Source organism: Oncorhynchus keta, chromosome 2 (assembly GCF_023373465.1).
Source record: "Oncorhynchus keta strain PuntledgeMale-10-30-2019 chromosome 2, Oket_V2, whole genome shotgun sequence".
Lineage (NCBI taxonomy): Eukaryota > Metazoa > Chordata > Actinopteri > Salmoniformes > Salmonidae > Oncorhynchus > Oncorhynchus keta.
The window spans coordinates 56544942-56571008 of record NC_068422.1 but is presented as its reverse complement, the minus strand read 5'-3'; the positions used below and the strand labels follow the sequence as shown (position 1 = coordinate 56571008).

Sequence of the window (26067 nt, the reverse complement as noted above, 5' to 3'; positions counted from 1 at the left end):
CGCAATCCAAGCGTGGGCCGCGCCGGAGATGCCCAACTCAGAGAGGGTGGAGAGGAGGATCTGATGGTTCACAGTATCGAAGGCAGCCGATAGGTCTAGAAGGATGAGAGCAGAGGAGAGAGAGTTAGCTTTAGCAGTGCGGAGCGCCTCCGTGATACAGAGAAGAGCAGTCTCAGTTGAATGACTAGTCTTGAAACCTGACTGATTTGGATCAAGAAGGTCATTCTGAGAGAGATAGCGGGAGAGCTGGCCAAGGACGGCACGTTCAAGAGTTTTGGAGAGAAAAGAAAGAAGGGATACTGGTCTGTAGTTGTTGACATCGGAGGGATCGAGTGTAGGTTTTTTCAGAAGGGGTGCAACTCTCGCTCTCTTGAAGATGGAAGGGATGTAGCCAGTGGTCAGGGATGAGTTGATGAGCGAGGTGAGGTAAGGGAGAAGGTCTCCGGAAATGGTCTGGAGAAGAGAGGAGGGGATAGGGTCAAGCGGGCAGGTTGTTGGGCGGCCGGCCGTCACAAGACGCGAGATTTCATCTGGAGAGAGAGGGGAGAAAGAGGTCAGAGCACAGGGTAGGGCAGTGTGAGCAGAACCAGCGGTGTCGTTTGACTTAGCAAACGAGGATCGGATGTCGTCGACCTTCTTTTCAAAATGGTTGACGAAGTCATCTGCAGAGAGGGAGGAGGGGGGGGAGGGGGAGGAGGATTCAGGAGGGAGAAGGTGGCAAAGAGCTTCCTAGGGTTAGAGGCAGATGCTTGGAATTTAGAGTGGTAGAAAGTGGCTTTAGCAGCAGAGACAGAGGAGGAAAATGTAGAGAGGAGGGAGTGAAAGGATGCCAGGTCCGCAGGGAGGCGAGTTTTCCTCCATTTCCGCTCGGCTGCCCGGAGCCCTGTTCTGAGACTATGGTGATGCCATTTTTAGTGTTGATTGCAGAATGCCATTTTGGTGATGGTCCCTCTCCGTTTAAACATATTGCAAATGTACAAAAGTCAACTAGCAAGTCAGTGTCCATCAGTCAATTAGATGTCATTCTGAAACCAAACTGATACCAATTGACACCAAACCCACTTTTTCCAACTCATTTAGAAGCCAACTATCACATATGTCAGAGCAGGCCCATAATTCACAGCGCCTTTAGTTTAAAACATAATAAAAACGTAAAACACATAGTTACGTTCTAGCTGCGGGTCCAGTTCGGACATTATGTGTTGGCCTATGTGAGGCGACCCCGAATCCCGAGTTTCGGCTCGATAGGTCCTTCGGTACCCGAGTAAAACCCTAATTGGTGCTGAAAATCCACTTTTTTCCATGCCTTGCTATGGGGTCCTTGAATGAGCTATCGGACAGAAACGTTGGGGTCCGTCTCTATGGTCCGAGCCAGTTTCAATGCACCTAGTCTTGTGTCTCTGAGACTTTTCTAAATGTCGTCATTTTCGTAATGGTCAAAATGAATTGAAGTCATTGCAAATGTACGAGACTGTTTCTCGGTCTGAGAAGCTTCTAGAGCCACCTAACTCACCACGCACTATCGACCTGAGGTCTAGAACAGGTTTCTAAAGTTTCGGAACTCTAGGACTGACGGTTCTTTTTTAGCTCGAACAAAGCTAACTCTTGCAGGCACTGTCTGTCTCTACATACCCCAATACGTCCCTCCTTCCAAGTTGTGTGTGTGTGTGGTTTAGTTTTCCTTTGAAATGTTATGGGAAAAATGACTGATTTACAGTTCATGGGGGTTGCCTAATCACACATATGAAGTTTTGGACAGATCTGACTTTTTTAACCCTTCGAAACAGCCCCGGTGACACCACTGTCACGGTTCTCTCACTGTCACCCAAAAGCAAATGACATTTAGGGCCAGGCGTCATTTTGGGACTACTTTTTTTCACGGTCGCTGCACTCAGAGCGAGCTACGGTGAAGCGGGGCGTCTCGTTGAACTCGGCACAGTCTGGAGACTATGGTGATGCCATTTTTTGTGTTGATTTCAGAATGCCCATTTGGTGATGGTCCCTCTTAAACATGTGGCAAATGTACAAAAGTCAACTAGCAAGTCAGTGTCCATCAGAGCGAGCTACGGTCAAGCGGGGCATCTCGTTGAACTCGGCACGGCCTAGAGAATATGGAAATGCCATTGCAGGCTCTGTGTGTCTTTAAGCACCGCACTTTTTCACTCCATCCTTGCTGTGTGTGTGTCTGTGTGTGTGTGTGAGAGAGAGCTTTTCTTTGACATCTGTTGGTAGAAATGACTGACTTACAGTTCATGGGGGTTGCCTAATCACACGTATGAAGTTTTGAAAAGATCTGACCTTTTTAACCCTTGGAAACAGCCACTATGACACCATTTAAGGCACTTCCGGTTGGCACAGGAAGCTATAAATAAACTCATATCCTGATTGGGGTATGCCTTTACAGAATCCTGAGTTATAAGTATTTACGTTAAGAACTGAGTTATTTACGGAGGGTTTAGTGAGTGTGTTATTTCAGAAAATCATAGAAAATCACAGAAATCTCGCAGAGCTCCGCAGCACAGTTTAAAAAGATTCTTATGAACACCCTGCAACTGGATCTGTAACTGTCTTTAAAAAAACTATCTTTGAACATCACCAATTTGTCATTGTACGATTTCTCTTAAATGACGATAGATAAATGGCTGGTTCTTTTTTTATTCACACCGGAGGCTCCTTGACTTTGACGTGAAGTGGAAAAAGTATTTCTCTATTTTCATTTTGGACCTTTAATCCCAGAGAAATGGCCATAACTCAAAAACCGTTAAGGCCTAGACGCCATCTTGTTCGGGGCCAACTGCCCATTATGCCAAACCTATGCTCACCAAGTTTCGGCTTCAAAATATTTTCTGTTTTGGAGATAAGGCCCCGTCGTGATTCGTGATGTTTTGTACATTTGCAATATGATTGCTTATGCCCTCTTGTGGGATTTTCCGGGACAGCAGAAAAATGACCAAACTTGGATTATTTTATAAAACGGAAACCGAATGTCCGAGAAAGTTCGTTTGATGACTTGCCGCACGGCCCTGCCGCACGGCCCGACGCCGACCGCAAATTTTACAAACGTTTTCTAGTAAGGGGCTGTACATTTCCAATATGGACTTTCTCACTAACCATACAGCAAATGTCAAAATGTTCCCTTAAGGTATGTTAGTTCACAGCAGTATCAGGGGTTTCACCTCTGACAATATCTTGCTAGATATGACGCCATTTTAGGCTAAAGGTGACATGAGTGTTGCCAGTTATAAAAACACCTCTTCACCTCTTTTGAGGTTCAAGCTAATGCTTCCATTGCCTGACTTTCAGTCTGTATTACTGCTTGTACTTGTCGGTAGTATGGAATGTACTTGTAGCACTCATGGTGATGGGCAGATTGTATGCTACCCAATATGCATGTAAGCGTACGTGCACCTACATGTGTTTATGCCTCTGTGTATCTTTTACCTGTCGCAGTCAACATGCAGCAATAGGTGTGTAGCGCTGATGGAGAGGGCTATCTTGTGCCACTGGCCGTCGGCTAGTCGGTAGGGGAAGGACTCTGAGCGAGGCTTGCCTTTGTAGCTGTAGTGGTATCGGATCTCCTCCCTCAGGCCACTGCTCTCCAGCTCAAAGTAACTGCAGCGGAGGAGAGGACAAAGGTTATAGGTAGAGTTCAGAGATCATTGAAGCACTTAAAGCCCCTGAGCAATATGGAGAAGGCTTTGGCTTGGGGATATGAGGTGATGCAATGGGGGAATGTGGTGTGATAATATTCAACATACATATATTCAACTGTATGCAATATATTTGTAAAGGCAACAATAATATATTTAACCAAACCACACCATTACAGTCACGGGTAATTGGCATCTTGGAGCTGTTTGTTATCATAATGCCAGCATTAAAACATGTGAATAGTCTTTAACACAAAAAGCAAGAGAAAACCAAGCCAGATAATAACGCACACAGCAAAATAATAATACAAATAATCTAAAAAACATTCAAGGTTCGACTGACAAGAGAAGATGAAAAAAGAGAAAAGAACAGGAGAGAAGAGAACAGAAAAGGTCGGAAGAGAACTGATGAGAAGTGTCTGCTGCCTGTCTGAAGAAGAAAATTAGGAGAAAATTAAAAAAGGACAGCAGGAAAGGTGCCGAGGTAAAGCAGAAGAGGGAGTCAGCTCCCAGAGGAAAATGATGTAGGAGTGTGTCTCTAAACCTGTCCAGCATTGCACACACAGGGAGGAGCGGCACCATAAACCTTCAATTGGGCGTAATGACCCAAGCCCAGAAATCTCCTTACCCCCATACAGCCCCTGCCCTCCCCAAACTGTCACTCGGGCACTGATCATCCACGCTAAATTAAGATCCAGGCGGCCACAGCCAGCACCCAGGGAACCGTAGCCAGCCAGCCGTGACATTTCTGTTTCCTCAAAAACTGCTGCACACTGGCCCCTCGAAACAACCCCCAGCTTCCTGTGTCCAACCCCCAGAATCCACCACACATGCAAATGCACATATGTACGCACACACACACCACATATGCACATATATACACACACAGTGTCCCAACTCACGCACACACACACATCAGCCCAGCCAGGTCCCATCCATATTCATGCCCAGTGAGGGTACAACCAACCCACTCTGTAGAATACCAAGTAAGGCTCCGTTCTGGGAAGCCCTCTCCCAATTCTCAGTTCGTCGAAAAACTAAGAACAGCTTGTGATAACTTTACCAGACAGCACTGGCATGTGACATGCGGAAATATCATGTATATGGCCATGGTTTCAATGGGCTGTGGATCAAATGAAGGGACATTAACTCAAATGTGGCGTGAATTAACGAAGTTGAAAAACCTTAAAAGCATGTGTCCGTGTCACAAATAGAACCCTATTCACTACATAATACACTATTTTTGCCATATGGGCTTTGGTCAAAAGGAAGTATGCTTAATAGGAAAGAGTGGGTGAACCTGTTCCCACTGCAATGTTCAGGAGCTGTTCAAGAGAAACAGACAGACAAACAGGTACAGGCAGACAGTTGACAGCTTCAAAAGCCTTCATTGCCTCTTATTAATTTAAATCACACCCGGTGCAACTATGTAAACCGTGACATAACCCATGCCAGTGGACAACCAACCAACACCCACTCTTCAATGTTTAAGAGCCACCATTAAATCAACACATCCACTCTGTACCCAGGCAACTGCCACCTTTAAGTGATCACCAACCTTGTTGCTGGGCATTACAACGAACATTCACATGCATCCAAGTCTACCGACATTTTCATTAGCGGCTGGAATCTTTTCATAAAGGGATTAATCAAAACCAGAACCTCCCTAATCCAGGTTTCTGTTGTCCCTTTACAATATGAGCTGTTTGTAAATAGAGTATATTCATACACAAGGCCAGTGGGCTAAATTTGGGATGTGATGTCTTAATTACGGGATGTGATGTCTTATTAACCAGATTGCAACCAGGTATAAACGCATTTTTCGCTATCAAGACGTCTTGGGAAAGATATCATCTTTTGCTTATCTGGTTGCTACACAGACGTTAGCAAAACGTACTACTTCTTAGAGATAGGAGTCCCGTCAACGGAACAACTGTAAATCATGTAGCGCCATGTGTCATAATCACAGATTTGGTCTTATATTGGCTGAAAGCTTAAATTCTTGTTAATATAACTCCACTGTCCAATTTACAGTAGCTATTACTGCAACAAAAAAAATCCATACTATTGTTTGAGGAGAGCTCAAAACAACAAAACACTTTTTTTCCCACTGTGACAGGTTTGATAACCAGTATACAACCTGACTATGATGTCATAAAATATGTTATCTTTGAAACCCAGAATGGAAATCTCGCGGCAGCTACTTGATTAAATTCTGGGGGGAGATATACGAGAAAAGATACTAGAACGAGGAGCGGAAGCAGGGTGGTAATTGACCCTAGAGATCTTCTCAGGTGCTTTTTTAATATACTTCCATGTCGCCTTAATCAACAAACTGTATCTTACCTAAAAACACTTTCTAAACGTCAAATTTTTAGCATGAACAGATTATCGCATGAAATGTACGTCGTGATTATCAGCCAAAGAGCTGATTCCAACTGACTTTCTTCAACTCACCCTTCTTTTAAGATGTCGAAAAGCTGTTGCGTAACATTTTGTTTGAACAATAGCAGGAGAAAAGAACACCAAATTAAGTTGTATCAACTGCCCAACAACCAGGTTGACCGTAATCATTGGTAGTGGAAAGACATAGGAAGAGAGATCATGATACAGAAAGCAGTGAAGCATCTAGTAAAGAGGGCCAAGCTAGGAAGCAAGAGTAATGATGTGTTGGAGTGGAAAGTGGTGATAGTGTTTGATGAGACCACAGGGCTTCACTTACACCCTATCTGACTAAATAATGCCGTAGAGAAAGAAGTGAAATTAGCTTGGGTCAATGGAAATGGTAGACTGTTAATATTGTGTGGTAGCAAGCTCAGGCTCAGCAAGAAAATATTCTGAAAATGTAAAGCTTAATGGAAAAAAGATTAAAAGCCATGTCCCTGGTGCTTATGCTAGATTGAGGGGAGTCATCCCTGGAGTCCCAATATCTATGTCCAGAGATGATCTGAAGGGAGGTAAGAGTGATTGAGACCAAAAGGTTGATCAGTAGGAAAGAGGGTCAAAGAAGTGAACGCTTATCAGTGATTCTGAGGTTTGAGAAAGTCTTGCCTGGAAAAGTACAGCCTGTTAGGGATGCTGCGAATTTACGCAGCTTTTTGTTAAAAATCTCGCAACATTTCAACATCCTGCTACTCATGCCAGGAATATAGTATATGCATATAAGTATGTGTGTATAGAAAACACTCTGAAGTCTCTAAAACTGGTTAAAACATGTCTGTGGCTATAACAGAACGTGTTTAGGAGTAAAAATCCCAAGGAAAACTGTTCACCAGAAACACAAAAAAAATATTCATCTGCCAGTCTATGTATTGTCTATGGCGATAGAAAATAGATGGAGTCCCGTTTACAATGCCTACAGCTTCCACACGATGTCGCCAGTACTGGCATTTCATTGCATGTTTATCCTTGGTGGGATGACGTATAGGCACTTCCTGTCTTGGGGTACACCGAGGAAGTTATGAAAGTGAAAAAATGGACGATGATTTCAAGACATGCTGCTATCGAATACAGATCGCCCCGTGATCAATTTTGTAGATTATTAACGTTTATTAATACCTAAAGTTGGTTTACAAAAGTAGTTTGAAGTGATTTGTAAAAGTTTATAGGCAACTTTTTTTTAAATAAAAAAAATGACGTTGCGTCTTGTAAAGGTGAATTTTCCTTGATCAGACGGCCTTCATAAATTGACATTTTGGGTATACAATGACGGATTTAATCGGGAAAAAGACCCAATTGTGATGTTTATGGGACATATAGGAGTGCCAACAAAGAAGCTCGTCAAAGGTAATGAATGTTTTATATTTTATTTCTGCAGAGGACGGAAAACAGATTGGTAGAACTACAGTGCGGACTGATGGAGCCTACATGGATGTACCTGTAGTAAGTGGACCTACTGTCGGGGCTGGTGCTTCTGATGGTTCTGGCATGTTTTCGAGGCCCGTTCAGAAATCTTGTGCTCATGAATGTGTGGCGTCAAAGGCCGCTTTTATTTGTAAGGTTATCAGTAGGACTTGGGTTGTGGAAAGCAGAAATTACAGGTTGAAGGTTGTTGTGGAGACTACAAAAGAGATATTGGGGTAACAGATGTTAATGTTGAAATGGTTGTTAATATGCTGAACAATCCTAAGCGTGGAGTGTTTCAGCATGATATACTGTATCATGCCAGAAACCATTCTTGACGTCACACAGTTTGAATACTCTTGCTTTGACAGGTCCGGTAAGATGTCATGTATTGTTGGGATAGGAAAGTAACTTATCTTTAGTGCTTGCTTAGTTGTCAGGGGTCTACACATACAGTTGGAGTCATTAAAACTAGTTTTTAAACCACTCCACAAATTTCTTGTTAACAAACTATGGTTTTAGCAAGTCGGCTAGGACATCTACTTTTCTGCATAACACAAGTAACTTTTCCAACAATTCTTTACAGACAGATTATTTCACTTATAATTAACAGTTGTGCCTTTAAACAGCTTGGAAAATTCCAGAAAATTATGTCATGGCTTTATAAGCTTCTGGCTAATTGACATCATTTGAGTCAATTGGGGGTGTACCTGTGGATGCATTTCAAGGCCTACCTTCAAACTCAGTGCCTCTTTTCTTGACATCATGAGAAAATCAAAAGAAATCAGCCAAGACCTCAGACATTTTTTTGTAGACATCCACAAGTCTGGTTCATCTGGTTCAATTTCCAAATGCCTGAAGGTAGCAGGTTCATCTGTACAAACAATAGTAAGCAAGTATAAACACCATGGAACCACACCGCCATCATATCGCTCTGGAAGGAGACACGTTCTGTCTCCTAGAGATGAAAGTACTTTGTTGCGAAAAGTGCAACTCAATCTCAGAAAAACAGCAAAGGACCTTGTAAAGATGCTGGAGGAAACAGGTACAAAAGTATCTATATCCACAGTAAAACAAGTCCTATGTTGACAGAAACCTGAAAGGCCGCAAGGCAAAGAAGAAGCCACTGCTCCAAAATCTCCATAAAAAAGCCTAACTACGGTTTGCAACTGGACATGGGGACAAAGATGTACTTTTTGGAGAAATGTCCTCTGGTCTGATGAAACAAAAATAGAACTGTTTGGCCATAATGACCATCATTACGTTTGGAGGATAAAGGGGGAGGCTTTCAAGCCGAAGAACACCATCCAAACCGTGAAGCATGGGGGTGGCAGCATCATGTTGCGGGACTGCTTTGCTGCAGGAGGCACTTCACAAAATAGATGACATCACGAGGAAGTAAAATGATGTGGATATATTGAAGCAACATCTCAAGACATCAGTCAGGAAGTTGCTAGGCCGTCATTGAAAATAAGAATTTGTTCTTAACTGACTTGCCTAGTGAAATAAAAGGTCAAATAAAATTACACGCACCTGGTTCCCATTACCCCTGATTAATATGTTATACGGTGGCAAGAAAAAGTATGTGAACCCTTTGGAATTACCTGGATTTCTGCATAAATTTGACATAAAATCTGATCTTCATCTAAGTCACAACAATAGACAAACACACTGTGCTTAAACTAAAAACACACAAATCATTGTATTTTTCTTGTGTATATTGAATACATAATTTAAACATTCTGTAGGTTGGAAAAAGTATGTGATCCCCTAGGCTAATGACTTCTCCAAAAGTGAATTGGAGTGAGGAGTCAACTAACCTGCAGTCGAATCAATGAGACGAGATTGGAGATTTTGGTTAGAGTTGCCCTGCCCCTTAGAAAACAGTCACACATTTTGCATTGCCTGATGTGTTACATTGCCTGATGTGAACCATGCCTCAAACAAAAGAGATCTCAGAAGACCTAAGGTTAAGAATTGTTGCCTTGCATGAAGCTGGAAAGGGTTACAAAAATATCTCTAAAAGTCAGTCCACGGTAAGCCAAATTGTCTATCACTGGAGAAATTTCAGCACTGTTGCTACTCTCCCTAGTAGTGGCCGTCCTGCAAAGACGACTGCAAGAGCAGAGTGCAGAATGCTCAATGAGGTTAAGAAGAATCCTAGAGTGTCAGCTGAAGAAATACAGAAATCTCTGGAAGATGCTATCATCTCTGTTGACGAGTCTACGATATGTAAAACACTAAACAAGGTGTTCATGGGAGGACACCATGGATGAAGCCACTGTCTAAAAAAAACATTGCTGCACATCTGAAGTTCGCAAAATAGCACTTATTGTAAGAGTAGGGGTGTTAACCCTGGTGTCCTGGCTAAATGAGTCACCTAAATCATCACCAGCCTACAATTGGCTCATTCATCCCCCTCTCCCCTGTAACCATTCCCCAGGTTGTTGCTGTAAATGAGAATGTGTTTTCAGTCAACTTACCTGGTAATATAAATAAAACAGTTTGAGGCTGCTTTGCTGCCTCAGGGCCTGGACAGCTTGCTGTCATTGATGGAAAAATACATTTTTAAGTTAATCAAGACATTTTGCAGGAGAAGGTAAGGCTATCTGTCTGCCAATTGAAGCTCAGCAGGACAACAACCCAAAAGACAGAAGTATAATCAACAACAGAATGGCTTGAACAGATGAAAATACGTTATGGAGTGGCCCAGTCAGTCCTGATCTCAACCCGATTGAGATGCTGTGACATGACCTCGAGCTGTTCACACCAGACATCCCAAGAATATTGTGGAACTGAAACAGTTTGGTAGAGAGGAATGGTCAAAAAATCCTCCTGACCATTGTGCAGGTCTGATCCGCAACTACAGAAAACGTTTGGTTGAGGTTGTTGCTGCCAAAGGAGGGTCAGCCTATTATTAAATCCAAGGGTTCACTTGGATACTTTTTCCAACCTGAAATGTGAATTTACAGAGTGAGTGTGTTCAATAAAGACATGAAAAATTTAAATAGTTTGTGTGTTATTAGTTTAAGCAGACTGTGTTTGTCTATTGTTGTGACATAGACGAAGATCAGATAAACATTTTATGACCAATTTATGCAGAAATCCAGGTAATTATGAAGGGTTCACATACTTTTTCTTCCCACTGTATATGTGCCCTCTGTTCCCCATTGTCCTTGTCGGTCATTGTTACCATGTTCGTTGGTCCTGTGAGTACCTGTGCTGTTGCATTGGCTTTGATGCCACGTGTATTTGTGCACTTGTTTTACGTGTCTAGTCCCGTGTATTATTTAGATGTTTACACCTCGCTCTTTTGTTTGAGTGGAGAAAATAAAAATCCCTATTAGGTATTTCTGCGCCTGTCTCCAATCATTAGACAATGTGACAATTACCTTGACTTGTTTTACTCTTCTACATATCTCCATATATGCATATTTGTCTGTCAGGTTATCCTCTCTTTGCAGTCTCTCTCTAAGATGTAAGTTGTATGTGAACAAACAATTCTGTCACAGATCAATGAGTCTTTAATATCACCAAAATTGCATGTACTGGCTAGGACATTGCATGTACTGGCTAGGACTTACATATTTATAATACCTCTCAACAGTCTTATAAAATGTTTGGTTGCAATGCATGTCTAATTCATCAATAAGATACTTCACTGTCCTCCTCGCCGACATTAAACACATTGTTTCACAGAGCCCCCTACCCCCAGTGGTGGAAAAAGTACCCAATCGCCATACTTGAGTAAACGTAAAGAAACCTTCATAGAAAATGACTCAAGTAAAAGTAAAAGTCACCCAGTAAAATACTACTTGAGTAAAAGTCTAAAAGTAATTGGTTTTAAATGTAATTTCTAAAATATACTGAAGTATCAAAAGTAAAAGTATAAATCATTTCACATTTCTCATATTAAGCAAACCAGACCGCAACATTTTCTTATTTGTTTTTTAATTACGGATAGCCAGAGTCACACTCCAATACTCATACATAATTTACAAACAAGGTATGTGTGTTTAGTTCATCCACCAGATGGCAGTAGGGATGACTAGGTATGTTCTCTTGATAAGTGCGTGAATTGCAATATTTTCCAGTCCTGCTTACCATTCAAAATTTACTTTTGGGTCTCTGCGAAAATGTATGAGTAAAAAGTATATTTTCTTTATGAATGTAGTGAAGTAAAAGTAAAAGTTGTCAAAAATATAAATGGTAAAGTACGGATACCCTCAAAAACAACTTAGTTATTACTTTACTCTCCAATGGATATGAGAACATTTTTTACTTTCACAGTCTCCTCTGCATCTGCTAGTGTAAAGATTCAGGTAGAGTGTAAACTCCTCTTTCCACGATTTCCAGCTCTTCACCAGGTTGTTTGTGTCCAAGCATAATGTTGATTGATGGTGGTTTTAATCCAAGTGCACTCTCCATCTTGCAACACGGTTTTTCTCTGCCTTCAGCAGCTTTGGATGCCTTCTTGCTAGCTAGCTACTTAGCTTACTTAGCTAGTCACTTCCAAGTTTGATACTCAGTCTCTCAATGGCAAAAGTAATTTTTCTGCCGACAACTTGTCTCCGCTGTCACCATGTTTCATATCTGTTTTGTCTCCAATCTTAGACTGTACAGAATGGATGGTTAAAGTATTGTCACGTCTTAGTATTTTGTGTTTTCTTTAATTATTTGGTCAGGCCAGGGTGTGACATGGGTTTATGTTGTTGTATTTCGTATTGGGTTTTTTGTATTATTGGGATTGCGACTGAGTAGGGGTGTTGTATGGGCTTGGCTGCCTGAGGCGGTTCTCAATCAGAGTCAGGTGATTCTCGTTGTCTCTGATTGGGAACCGTATTTAGGTAGCCTGGTTTCGCTTTGTATTTCGTGGGTGATTGTTCCTGTCTCTGTGTAGTTTCACCAGATAGGCTGTAATAGGTTTCACATTCCGTTTGTTGTTTTGTATTTTGTATCGTTATTTCATGTGTCACTTTTTCTATTAAAGTCATGAGTAACCACTACGCTGCATTTCGGTCCGACTCTCTTTCTACAAACGAAGAACGCCGTTACAAGTATTTCCTCTGCTTAACTATTATTTATTAATGGTCAACATTTCAGCACCAATACATGCGAGCTGCTCACTGAAGTAGGAACAAGTATTGCACACAGTGTCCCCACTGCAACACATAACAATAATATTGTTACAACCCCGACAGGACCTGGAAAATCAATACCCGAGCCGATTTGGTGGATCTAAGGTTGTCCAGATCCAACCCAAAACATATCAGAGCTGAGAGAGACCCAAATGGATCTGAAACGTAAAAATCAGAGTTTTTTTTCAAGCGCAAGCCAGCAAAAATGTTTTGACTTGTCTGGTAGTGATGTTTCACATCTTCATTTTCTTCTTTCTAAAATAATGGATTTATGGTTAACAGCTTAGTATTTTCATAATGACATCTCTATAGTTAGATGGAGTATTCAGAAATGTTTACCACATATTTGAAAGGGAGGATTTTGTATGTGATGATTGCGTGCCAGACTGACAGCAGCGCATAATTCGGGTTAGTCCGTAACTAGGGCTTTAAAGTGCGACCAAACATGCAATCAAATATTTAGTTGTGCGACCGAGAGTTTTATTTTGGGAGCAACGTGCAGAAAATTATTCAATCCATAACAATATTTTGCTTCAACACTCTTCTCTACAATGCCCAAACAAGTCAGGCTATAAGAAATCAACCAGATATTCATTGTTGTGATTAGGCTTTGCTTTACCTCAACCTCCGATAGTGTCCTCTCACTTACTCCTGTGGCTGCCTAGGCCATAAACAAAGCCCCGACGGCCGTCGCCTGTCACTGATCAGGCACACAGACAGTTGTGCCTGTTTCTCTCAGTACGCAATCAACAGATACTTCCAAAACAACAAGGATGATGGACATGAATCCACATATGTTTTCTCTAATATAATATTAGTTTGTGTGTCTTTATCTCAGCAAAACGCACGTTAGTTCATCTAAGGAAGCTGGCATGTGCCTAAATAATGCTAATCTCTCACTAGCTAGCTAAATGCGTTTTATCTAAATGCACTAGCTATGACGAAGCCAGCATTAGCTCTAATACAGGTTTCTACCAGTGGTTCTGTAAATGGAAGTTGCTGAAGTTTCAATCACGTGAGGGTGAAATACAGTCAATAGACAGACTTGTCAGGGATTGTTTGGCGAGTAATCTATTTTTTGCCTTTATTTAACTAGGCAAGTCAATTAAGAACAAATTCTTATTCACAATACAAGCCAAATTACAATCCAAACAAGCCAAACCCGGATGACGCTGGGCCAATTGTGCGCCTCCCTATGGGACTCCCAATCACGGCTGGATGTGATACAGCCTGGATTCGAATCAGAGACTGTAGTGACGCCTCTTGCACTGAGATGCAGTGCTTAGATCACTGTGCCAGTCGGGAGCTCAACATATGGCCTCCAGTAGAACACAGTGGTGAGAAAAGCATGGAGACTAATTTATCAGAGAAAGAAGGTGCCAATAGCATGGCTAAGCAGTCTAGGTAAAAAATAAAATGAAAAAAGATGGACAAAATGAAGCTGAGTATTGAAAAGGGAATGATTAGTAAAGTTGACAGCTTGCGTAAATATTTAGATAAAGCCATTCGGGATTGTCATACAGCTTTGCTTACTCAACTGGAGAATAATAACAAGCAGCTACAAGACCACATAGCTCTTGAAGTTGGACGTCTGGAGTCCGGTATAGAATTCCTAGAATCTGGGAGAATAGGCACTGCCAAAACAACTAAGTTCGACCCAGACGTGTCTATCATAGTGGCAGGACTGCCTAATTTCCAAAGTAAACCATTTGATATCGGTAGGCCGAGGCTGTGAAACAGAGGTGATTGTAGTTGAGAGGATGAGGGAGAGAGGGAAAGGTCCCGGGGTTGTGAAGGTGGAGTGTCAGTCCGTAGAGGAGAAAGTGGCTCTGTTACGGGGAAAAACTAAATCTGCGAGATCATCCTGATTATAATAAAGTCTTCCTTCGATCAGCCAAGTCCCACACCAATCGCCTCACAGAACTGAAAGGACTATTTTGTCACTGGAAGCGGACAGGTCATGAAACAAGATCAACCAGAGGGACAACGCGGACAAGGACATGGGGTGGACAGACCTACTACATACTGAGTGGCTTCCCATCCCCTACGAGATTTTATTTCAATAGCACATTGGAATGTTAATGGATGGACTACCTTGAACAATAAATGACTAAAAATAATACTAAAATCCTTAAACCCAGACATTATCTCAATAAATGAAACGCATTTGCTTCTGCAAGTAACTATCGATATGGACACGACATAAAAACTAATGTGAAAGCCCCCAGAGGTGCTGGGAGAGTGGGAATATGTGTAAAGTCTGATATGATGAAAGCATATACAATTGAAATCATCGATAAAGCCTTAGAAGGAATTATTGGTTTGCACTTTGAACATATGGAGTCAGATTATTGTTTGGTTGTGATTTCATGCTATTTGCCATCTGAACAGTCCAAATGGGATAGAGCATCCTCCTATAGTCATTTGTTAAGTCAAGTATACCTATATACAGAAGCATATGCTATTTACATATTGTTAAGGGAATTTTATCAATGATGACTAATTATGTATACATTTCAATCAGGACTGACTAGTCCAAATCCTATTATGTACTGTACATGTATGAATTTTCTCTCCTGCTCCCATTCCCAATTGTATATAACATAGTCAGGAGTTTAGAACAATGCCTTGGTACAAATGAATTAACTATCTCCAGACTGTCTAGAATGCTATCTACACTGACTGACCTTGGCTTTAGGCGAGGAGGGAAGGCTCGAGAACTATAGGACCTCTCTACCAGTGTCAAGAAGAGATAGAACATTTAGAAAACGCTGACGTCATTTTCAGTTTATAACCTGTGGTAAAATGTGTATGAAGGCAGTGCTCTCTTGAATTAAACGCTGTTACCTGACTTTTAAGACCGGGGCTCTGTCCATTCTTTATGCATTGACCAGAGTGTTTAATTTTGATTGGGAATAAAACAGAGGAATTTAGAATTCCTTCAACACATATGTGGGGATCTTAACAGTCAAATTGGGAGGCTAGATGACTATATAAATGATATTGAGTGTTGCTTTGGATGACTTTATCAATTATAACCCTATTAGAATTCCTTTGTGTCTCTAAAATGTGTATCATTAATGGAAGGATATGCCCCATAAGCGATAACTTTACATCCATATCTGGCAAAGGAAAACCTCCACGACTGTCTCGAAACTTGTTTGGAATTTAAGGTGTTATCTCCTGCACAGATGGTTGAAGACTTCCTGATCAATTCTCTTTCATTTATAAAATTCTGTTGGCCATGAACTTTCTCAACCAGGTATTCTTGTGCATCACACAGGGCAAAATATAAATACCCCGCATAGGCCTAAATGTAAGAAAATAAATGTGCCAAATGACTTTCTATGTTCTGAAATGGCATGTACAGCTCTGATGGACCTCATCAAAACTCTGGAAAGATGTCAAGAAACAACATTTGATTTAGATGTGTAGTATGAAAATGTTTGTGATATTATATATTCTGAAAGGGGGAAAAAATTTACAAGCCAACAAGCCTAATTGGAATGATGAGTTAAGGGATCTATGGTCAATAATGTCAGGACCCGGTTACGAACCCGGGTCTCCGGAGTGAGAAACAGTCACTAAACCAACTGAGCCACGAATAGTCAGCAGAACCCAGAAGATGAGGCAGACACAGCAGTACTTGAGACGGTGTATTTAATGAAGTAAAAAGTGAAGTACTTCAGGAAAACATGTAACTCCACAACCTCAAAAGGAATTCCACAAAGAACAAAGGCAATCCTCCAAGACAAAAAGGCAAATCCACAAGGTGGAAGGGACAGCACAAAAAGCCTCAAAAGATATTCAAAAACAAACAAACAAGAACAAAAAACAGAACTCCACAAGAGAGTCCACCGGGATCCACAAGAGAGTCCACCGGGATCCACAAGAGAGTCCACCGGGATCCACAAGAGCTCACAGAGTACTAGGGCTGGGTGCTAACATACAAACACAGAGCAAAGAACTGAGTAAAACAAAGGGTTTAAATACAATCAGGGGAAATGAGGCACAGGTGCAAATAATAATGGGGATCAAGGGAAAACAAAAGGTCAAAAGGCACAATGGGGGCATCTAGTGACCAAAAACCGGAACAATCCTGGCCAAATCCTGACAAATAATGCGCAAGGCTGAGCACTTATTTTTTACAGTGAAAAGATAGGAATTACAAGAGAACAGTGTTGGAAGGAATTTAAGAAAAAACAGCATGTGTTCTCAGGTAATGAAAATGTGGCATAGGAAGAATTTTATAAAGACATATGTTCCCTGAGAACTAAACTGGAGAAATACAATGTTAGAACCTTCTTATATATGTAACTTAAATGAGGAGTCTGTGGCAGACATCAAGTGATTGATCCTGCAAAAAATGGGAAAGTGTTTGTCATTGATGAACTGCCATATGAGGTTTTAAAATACCCTAAATTAATTGATGTCCTTTATGATTTGCTTCAAATTTGTTTTCAGTACCGTATACTGCTATCCATTTGGTATAAGTCTATTGTGAATCCCATTCCCTAATCTCCAAAAATTGACCTGAGAGTGCCACTGAACTACAGAGGCATACATTTATTAAGTATGGTTTATAATTATATTCATCCTTCCTTAAGTTAACAATAAACTAATTACATGTTTGGAGTACCAAAACATTCTGGTGGAAGAACAAAATGGTTTTCTTAAATGGTTTTCTGTACAATAATTAGAAATAGATAACATGAAGAGAAGCCAATTTTGCATGTTTCATTGATTTCCATAAAGCTTTTGATTTTATAAATAGAGATCTTTAAGCCTACAGTTTGTTAAAGACAGGGGCTGATGGGAAATTGTATCACACAACTAGTCTCTTTTCAAAGCACCAATTACTTGTGTGTGTGTGTTAATGAATATCGTTCAGATTGGTTTCCCACACCCTCGGGTGTAAAACAAGGAGATGCCTTATCACTGACTTTGTTTATAAATGATTTGACAAAAGAAATTAAACAGTTAATTATTGGAATAAAATATGATGGTGAAATGCTAAGAGTCCGTTTATATGCTGATTAAATTATTTTGATGGCAGAAACTGAACAAGACCTGAAGAACATATTATTATGTGCAGGCAATTGGTGTAAAAGATGGAGACTCATGATCAACCAGACAAAAACACAGATAATGCATTTTAGAAAACCAGCTACTAAGATAAGTGTTTTTCAGCTTTGTTTTGATGAAGAGATTCTTGAGTTTATTAGCATTTATAAATATTTTGTAATTTTTATTGACGAACACATTACCTTTCTATTCAGCGGGAGTGAGGGGTCTCAAAAATGAACATGTCCATAACAGGGCATTAGGTTACTCTTTAGGTGTCCAGAAGTTTGCACCTATACTTGCAATAACTGGGGACATGGGCTGGGAACACTCTGAGGTGAGATGGAAGGCGTGTATGGTGAGACTTTGGAATAGATTGTTGGATGTGCAAACTGCCAGAATAGCTAGTAAGGTTTTTCAATGGGATCTATCCATAGGGGGAGCATGGACAACTGAAATGTTTGACATTTTTCAACAGTCTGACTGTGAACATTTGTATGAAGGGAGACATAGATATGATTAAAAACAACTGTTGATGATATATGAAAAAAAAATGGGTGGAGAAGATTAATCATAAACCCGAATTGAGAACCTTTTGTTTGATTAAGGATGAATTTGTGAGTGAGAGAAAAAAATGTCTAACCTAACTAAACACATGAGATTGCTATGTGCACAGGTAAGATTAAGGATATTGCCTCTGCGTATTGAAACAGGTCAGTCTTTCCTCTTACATTTCACCACAATACCATGTAATTATTGTGACCTTGAAGAAATAGAGAATAAAACAAATGTTATCCTCCATTGCCCTTTCTACCACGATATATGCTTGCTCATTTTCCAGAAAGCATACCAGATATACCCTGGCATTATGTGGCTGAGTGATGAGGAGAAATGTAAATGTTTTTTGTCCATTGTGTATTTCCATTTGCAGAATATTGCTTGGAATAAAAGAAAAAGGGATACCTATAATTAAATAGTACAAATATTTAGCTTCTATGTGGTTAATGGTGTGTGTGTGTGTATAGATTGTGTATAGGCTTGTCTACCATATGAATCTTCTCTTTGTGTCAGACTGGGTTAAAGTGGCTTCTGTATTTTTTTCTGTATTTATTTGTCTGTATATTGTATGTATGTATGTGTAACGACTGTCGTCGGTTGAAGAAGGTGAGGAGCAAGGTGCAGCGTGGTAAGTGTTCATAATTTTTAATAATAAACAAAACTGAACACTGAATAACAAAACAACAAAGAAACAACCAAAACAGCTCTGTCTGGTGCAGACACACAAAGACTGAAAACAAACACCCCCGAAACACAGGAGGAAAATGGCTACCTAAGTATGATTCTCAATCAGAGACAACTAATGACACCTGCCTCTGATTGAGGACCATACTCGATCCTGACTAGTTCCTGATGTCTCCAGATGCTGAAAAACATCCCCACAGCATGATGCTGCCACCACCATGCTTCACCGTAGGGAGGTTTTCTCCAGACGTGACATTTGGTATTCAGGACAAAGAGTTCAATTTCTCATTGTCTGAGAGTCATGTGCCTTTTACTGAGTCATGGCTTCCATCTGGCCACTTTACCATAAAGGCCTGATTGGTGGAGTGCTGCAGAGGCGGTTGTCCTTCTGGAAGGTTCTCCAATCTCCACAGAGGAACTCTGGAGCTCTGTCAGGGTGACCATCAGCTTCTTGGTCACCTCCATGACCAAGGACTTTCTCCCCCGATTGCTCAGTTTGGCCAGGTGGCCAGCTCAAGGAAGAGTAGTTTTTATTCCAAATGTCTTACATTTAAGAATGATGGAGGCCACTGTGTTCTTGGGAACCTTCAAAACTGCAGACGTTGTTTGTACCCTTCCCCAGATCTGTGCCTCGACACAATCCTGTCTCGGCGCTCTACGGACAATTCCTTCAACCTCCTGGCTTGGTTTTTGCTCTGACATGAACCTTCAACTGTGGGACCTTATATAGGCAGGTGTGGACCTTTCCAAATCATGTCCAATCAATTAATCTTAACACAGGCGGACTCCAATCAAGTTGCAGAAACATCTCAAGGTTGATCAATGGAAACAGGTTGCACCTAAGCTCAATTTAAAGTCTCATATCAAAGGATCTGAAGACTTGTGTAAATAAGGTGTTTTCCACTTTGAATATATTTTCAAAAAATTATAAAAACCTGTTTTCACTTTGTCATTATGGGGTATTGTATGTAGATTAATGCGGGAAATGTTTTAATTTAGCCATTTTAGAATACGGCTGTAATGTAACAAAAATGTGGAAAAAGTCGAGGGGTCTGAATACTTTCCGAATGCATTACCGTGTACACTGAGTATACAAAACATTAAGAACACCTGGTCTTTCCATGGCATAGACTGACCAGGTGAATCCAGGTGAAAGCTATGAACCCTTGGTGATGTCACTTGTGAAATCAACTTTAATCCATGTAGAAGAAGGGGAGGAGACAGGTTAAAGAAGGATTTTTAAGCCTTGAGACATTAATTGTGTATTTGTACCATTCAGTGGGCAAGACAAAACATTTAGGTGCCTTTGAATGGGGTAGTTGGTGCTCGGCGCACCGGTTTGTTTTTGAACTGTCCCAAGAGCAGGTGTCCTACCCCCTACAAAAAAAGAGCGGGTGTCCCTAATGTTTTGTACTCTCAGTGTATATCAGAGGTGGGACCAAGTCACTATTATTCAAGTCACAAGCTCCGAGTCCCAAGTATAGCGGGTTAAGTCTCGAGTCAAGTCACGAGTTTTAAATCTAGTAAAAAAAATCAAATCATGCAACAATTTGTTCAACTTCAAATTTTTGTCGATTTATTGAGGCTACCAGACAGCCCTTCGTCCTATGTCTCATGAGCTGAAATAAAATGTTATAGAAATGTTCCATACGCACAAAAAGCTTTTTTCTCTCATATTTTGTGCACAAATTTATTTACATCCTTGTTAGTGAGCATTTCTCCTTTGCCAAAATAATCCATCCACCTGACAAGTGTGGCATATCAAGAAGCTGATTAAACAGCATGGTAATTACACAGGTGCACCTTGTGCTGGGGTCAATAAAAGGGCACTCTAAAAATGTACAGTTTTGTCATACAAAACCATGTCTCAAGTTTTGAGGGAGCGTGCAATTGGCATGCTGACTGTCCACCAGAGCTGTTGAAAGATAATTAAACATTAAATTGTCTATCATAAGCCACCTCAAACGTCACTTAAGAGAAATTGGCAGTATGTCCAACCAAGCCAACCAAGCCAACCACAGACCACGTTTATGGCGAGCGGTTTGTTGACGTCAACATTGTGAACAGTGTCCCATGGTGGCTGTGGAGTTATGGCATGGGCAGGCATTAGCTACGGACAACGAACGCAATTCCATTTTATTGATGGCAATTTCATTGCACAGTAACACTGTGATGAGATCCTGAGATCCCATTGTCATGCCATTCATCGACCGCCATCACCTCATGTTTCCGTATGATAATGCATGGCCAAATTCCTGGAAGCTGAAAATGTCCCAGTTCTGACCTGCACACTCACCAGAGATGTCACACATTGAACATGTTTGGGATGCTTTGGATTTTTGTGCATGACAGCGTGTCACGCCAATGTCCAGCAACTTCGCACAGCAATTGGTGAGGAGTGGGACAACATTCCATAGGCCACAATCATCAGCCTGATCAACTCTATACGAAGGAGGTGAGTTGCGCTGCATGGGGTAAATGGTGGTCACACCACATACTGCCTGGTAATTCTGATCCACACCCCTACCTTTTTTAAGGTATCTGTGAGCAAGAGATGCATATCTGATGTCCCAGTCATGTGAACTCCATAGATAGGGTCTAATTTATTTATTTCAATTGACTGATTTCCTTAAATGAACTGTAGCTAACTAGTGATTGAAATTGTTTATATTTTTGTTCACTATAATTGTAACTTTTGGACCTTGTAGCAGTTGTAAGGGCATGTAATCAGCAGAAGGCAAGGCAGGTTGACGTACTCAGTGTAGATTTATTTACAGGTCTTAGTGATCCAATGATGAAAGCGACATATCATAGACAATATACTAGTAGATTTACGAAATATACACGGGCAATAGCCCAAAACATATGTATCAGGCTTTACATGTCCCATCTGAACGGACACTGGTAGAGGGCAATACTGTACAGCCTCCCTTTGAGAAACCATATTGAATCTGTCTAACAGGAGTGTGGGGCGCAGGCCACATAGCCTATTTCTTTGCGTACTGAGGGCGTGCATACTCCTATTACGCACAACAAAACATAGGACACAGGCACACAGAACTCCAACCTTACCTGCGAAATATGAACAAAGGAAAACATACATTGAATTTAATAAACAGAACTTTTGCCTCATGAGTCTTGCGTTCATGTGCACCATTAATAACATCGCGACCACTCAGAGCATGGTAAGAAATGGTTGGCTATTAAATGTAAATGTATCGTAAAAGCCTAACAGACAGAAATGTATATGTGTTGCAATAAACAATATGTGGATGGAATGATGACACGCTAGCAATTATTGTAATATTAGATGGAATAGAGATTTACCACACAGGACCTATGCAGTTAAACAGGTGAAAGCAAGAGAAAACATACATTTTAGAAAATAACTGTCTTCGCCATAGTAATAATTAATTTTTACAACAATTTACAAATGCAAGCTTCTTAAATAAGTCAATTACCAATTTCGAGCAATTGTTCCGTACCAAAATATGCTAGTAATTGTTGCCCCATTGCTGGTAAGCTTGCAAAGTAAACAGTTAATAGTCTTCATTTCCAAACTATTTTTGGAGCTGCAATCCTCTCTCCCTACAATTTTATATTTGTGCTGCATTTGATCCTATAGCTATACAGCAAATCAGCAATCTGTTCGCTAGCTACCCGATCTGTGTTGATTGACAGTTTGGTGATCCAATCAGAGTACAAAGCGTGCGTTTCACTAGCCAATCTGTTGCATGTTTTTTTTGCATGTGCGAAGCTGCGGTTACTGTCTCCAGCTGTGTGTAGAGTAATCCACGTAGACTCTGTGCTACAAAATGAGTGACAAAACATTACAACACCTGGCCAAATCATTTTAAATCTCAAGTCAAGTCATTTTATTTTTAATCACGTCAAGTCTCAAGTCATCAAATTCGTGACTCGAGTCAGACTTGAGTCCAACTCATGTGACTTGAGTCCACAACTCCGGTGTATGTGCATATTTACAACTAGTTTTAAATTATATACAGTTGCTGCAGTTAAAAGTGGTGTGTAAACAAGGATACTTGTCCCTAAAATGACGAGTGAGTAACAAGGATAAATGTCCATTGGGGGGTGAGGGGGAGGGTAAAATGTCCATAGGGAGAGAAGGGGGAGGTAAGGATAGAAATTCCAGGTGGCAGGAGGGGGACTGGGGTAGCAGGTAGCTGACGAGTGGTGGCTATTCAGCAGCCTGATGCTCCTAGAATTTCCAGTGCTGGAATTGAAAATATTGATAATCCGGAGTTGCAATGCAGCAATTGCTTTCTTTCGGAGGATTACAGGAATGAAGTGGCTATCCTTAGCAAGCAAATTTCAATGATGATCGAATTTATGGGGAAATCGTAAATTGGAACTTTGTTGTTCTCAACTCCTGTGGTTGGACGCTGCTCGGGCTTGATGGATGTATCCCGCATTGTCATCTGTCTCTATCCAAATGGCCTGTGCTACCAGGAACTTGCCTGCCAAGGAAGTCGTCTCCATCTGCTTCTCCTTCTCCATCTTGTGGGGGAGGAGATGGAGAAAAGCAAGAGGATTGTTCCAATCAGCGCTGGTCCCATCTCACAAGTAGTGGAAACCGAAGGCAGCAGCATACTAGATTGTCTGCGATCGATATGAGGAATAGCTTCGCCGCACTGGTGCCTGATCGACCTCCACCTTCATCGCTGGGACTGCCTGGGTCTGCAACAGCTGCGCTGACTCCATCTGCGCTGACTCCAACAGCGGCTTCGTTGTCGAGTTTGGCTCCTTTCCCTCTCTCTGCATCTGACGGGGCTCTTCCGGCTGTGGTAGGTCTGGACCTATTGCCGGGAGCTGCGGGCATACGCTATCCTGCTTCTCATGGGCCCGTGAAAGGTTCCATGAATTGTGTGAGGGGTAGGAATGGGCAGATTTCTCCATGCCCCCAAACATTTTTTACTTGCATCAGGAAATTTGAGTCTATCATAGTTCATGTGTGATTCAATGACATTATGAAGGGCAGATCAGAACAGCTGAAGATGGATTTTAAAGAACTGAGTGAGTCTCTGCTTGGCACCCACAAACTCCCATTAATATATGGTGCTGTGCCCTCCCTAAATCGTGGCATTGAACGTTTCAGCAGACTTGTAGCCCTCTATAACTGGCTATGTGACTATTGCAAGCTCTGTGGGTGGAACATTCATTGACAATTTTGATACCTTCTGGAAACGAAGCTCATTTTATATAACCATACCATTGTCTCGCTGAGTTGTCGTAATGCATCAGCAAATCCAACGGGCGTTAGTAGACACAATGTAAGTAACCTGATTTATGTCCCCCTAACTATCCTGAACCATACTAGAAAGTGTGTGCACTCAGGCCTGGAAGGAAGCAAAAGCAATTCCACTACACAAGAATAGTAAAGCCCCCTTCACTGGCTCAAATAGATGACCAATCAGCCTGTTAGTAACCCTTAGTAAACTTTTGTAAAAAAAATTTGACCAGATAAAATGCTTTTACTGTAAACAAATGGATAACCACATTTCAACATGCTTATAGGGAAGGATATTCAACAAGCACGGCACTTACACAAATCACTGATGATTGGCTGAGAGAAAATTATGATAAAAATATTGTTGGTGCTGTTTTGATGGCCTTCAGTGCGGCTTTTGACATTATTGATCATAGTCTGCTGATGGAAAAATGTATACGTTATGGCTTTACACCCCCTGCTATATTGTGGATAAAGAGCTACCTGTCTAACAGAACACAGAGTGTTTTTAATGGAATCCTCTCCAACATAATCCAGGTAGATTCATGAATTCCGCAGGGCAGCTGTCTAGGCCCGCTACATTTTTCAATCTTTACTAATGACATGTCAGTAAAGTCAATGTGTCTATGCATGCGGATGTCTCAACAATTTACACATCAGCTACTACAGCAAGTGAAATCAATGCAAAACTTAACAACAGCACTTGATGAAAACCTCTGGAGCAGGTTTTCATCAAGGATCTCTCTATACTTTGCACCGTTCATCTTTCCCTCAATCCTGACTAGTCTCCCAGTCCTTGCCGTTGAAAAACATCCCCACAGCATGATGCTGCCACCACCATGGTTCACTGTAGAGATGGTGCCATGTTTCCTCCAGATGTAACGCTATGGCATTCAGGCCAAAGTGTTCAATCTGTTTCATCAGATCAGAGATTTCTGTTTCTCATGGTCTGAGGCTTTAAGTGCCTTTTGGCAAACTCCAAGCAGGTAGTCATGTGTGTTTTACTGAAGAGTGTCTTCAATCTGGCCACTCGACCGTAAAGGCCTGATTGGTGGAGTGCTCCAGAGATGGTTGTCCTTCTGGAAGTTTCTCCCATCTTCACAGAGGTACCCTAGAGCTCTATCAGAGTGAACATTGGGTTCTTGGTGACCTTCCTGACCAAGGCCCTTCCCCCCGATTGCTCGGTTTCGCCCGGCGGCAAGCTCTAGGAAGAGTCTTGGTGGTTCCAAACTTGTAACATTTAATAATGATGGAGGCCACTGTGTTCTGGGGGACCTTCAATGCTGCAAACATGTTTTGGTACCCTTCCCCTGATCTGTGCCTTGACACAATCCTGTTTCGAAGCTGTATTTTGATTTTGGACAAGCAATGTCAGCTGTGAGACCTTACATAGACAGGTGTGTGCCTTTCCAAATCATGTCTAATCAATTGAATTTACCACAGATGGCCTCCAATCAAGCTATAGAAACATCTCAAGGATGATCAGTGGGAAACAGGTTGCACCTGAGCTCAAGTTCGAGTCTCATAGCAAAGGGTTTGAATACTACAGTACCAGTCAAAGTTTGGACACCTACTTATTCAAGTTTTTTTTCTTCATTTTTCATCTTTTCTACATTGTAGAATAATTGTGAATACATCCAAACATCCAAGTCATCCCAAACCATCTCAATTGGGTTGAGGTCGGGTGATTGTGGAAGCCAGGTCATCTGATGCAGCACTCCATCATTCTCCTTCTTGGTCAAATAGCCCTTATACAGCCTGGAGGTGTGTTAGGTCAACTGATCTGGTCCTGTTGAAAAACAAATGATAGTCCCACTAAGCGCAAACCAGAAAGGATGGCATATTGCTGCAGAATGCTGTGGTAGCCATACTGGTTAAGTGT

At 41.3% G+C, this 26067-nt stretch overlaps 1 protein-coding gene across 2 annotated transcripts in view; it reads right to left on the bottom strand.

Moving 5' to 3' along the window:
* The window catches only part of LOC118402851 (protein kinase C-binding protein NELL1-like), a 387979-nt gene that overhangs the window by 266802 nt on the left and 95110 nt on the right, over positions 1-26067 (bottom strand). For both annotated transcript variants that reach the window (XM_035801186.2, XM_052478791.1), the window contains exon 4: positions 3442-3612. In XM_035801186.2, coding sequence (XP_035657079.2) covers positions 3442-3612 — 171 coding nt within the window. The remainder of the gene's footprint in view (positions 1-3441; positions 3613-26067) is intronic.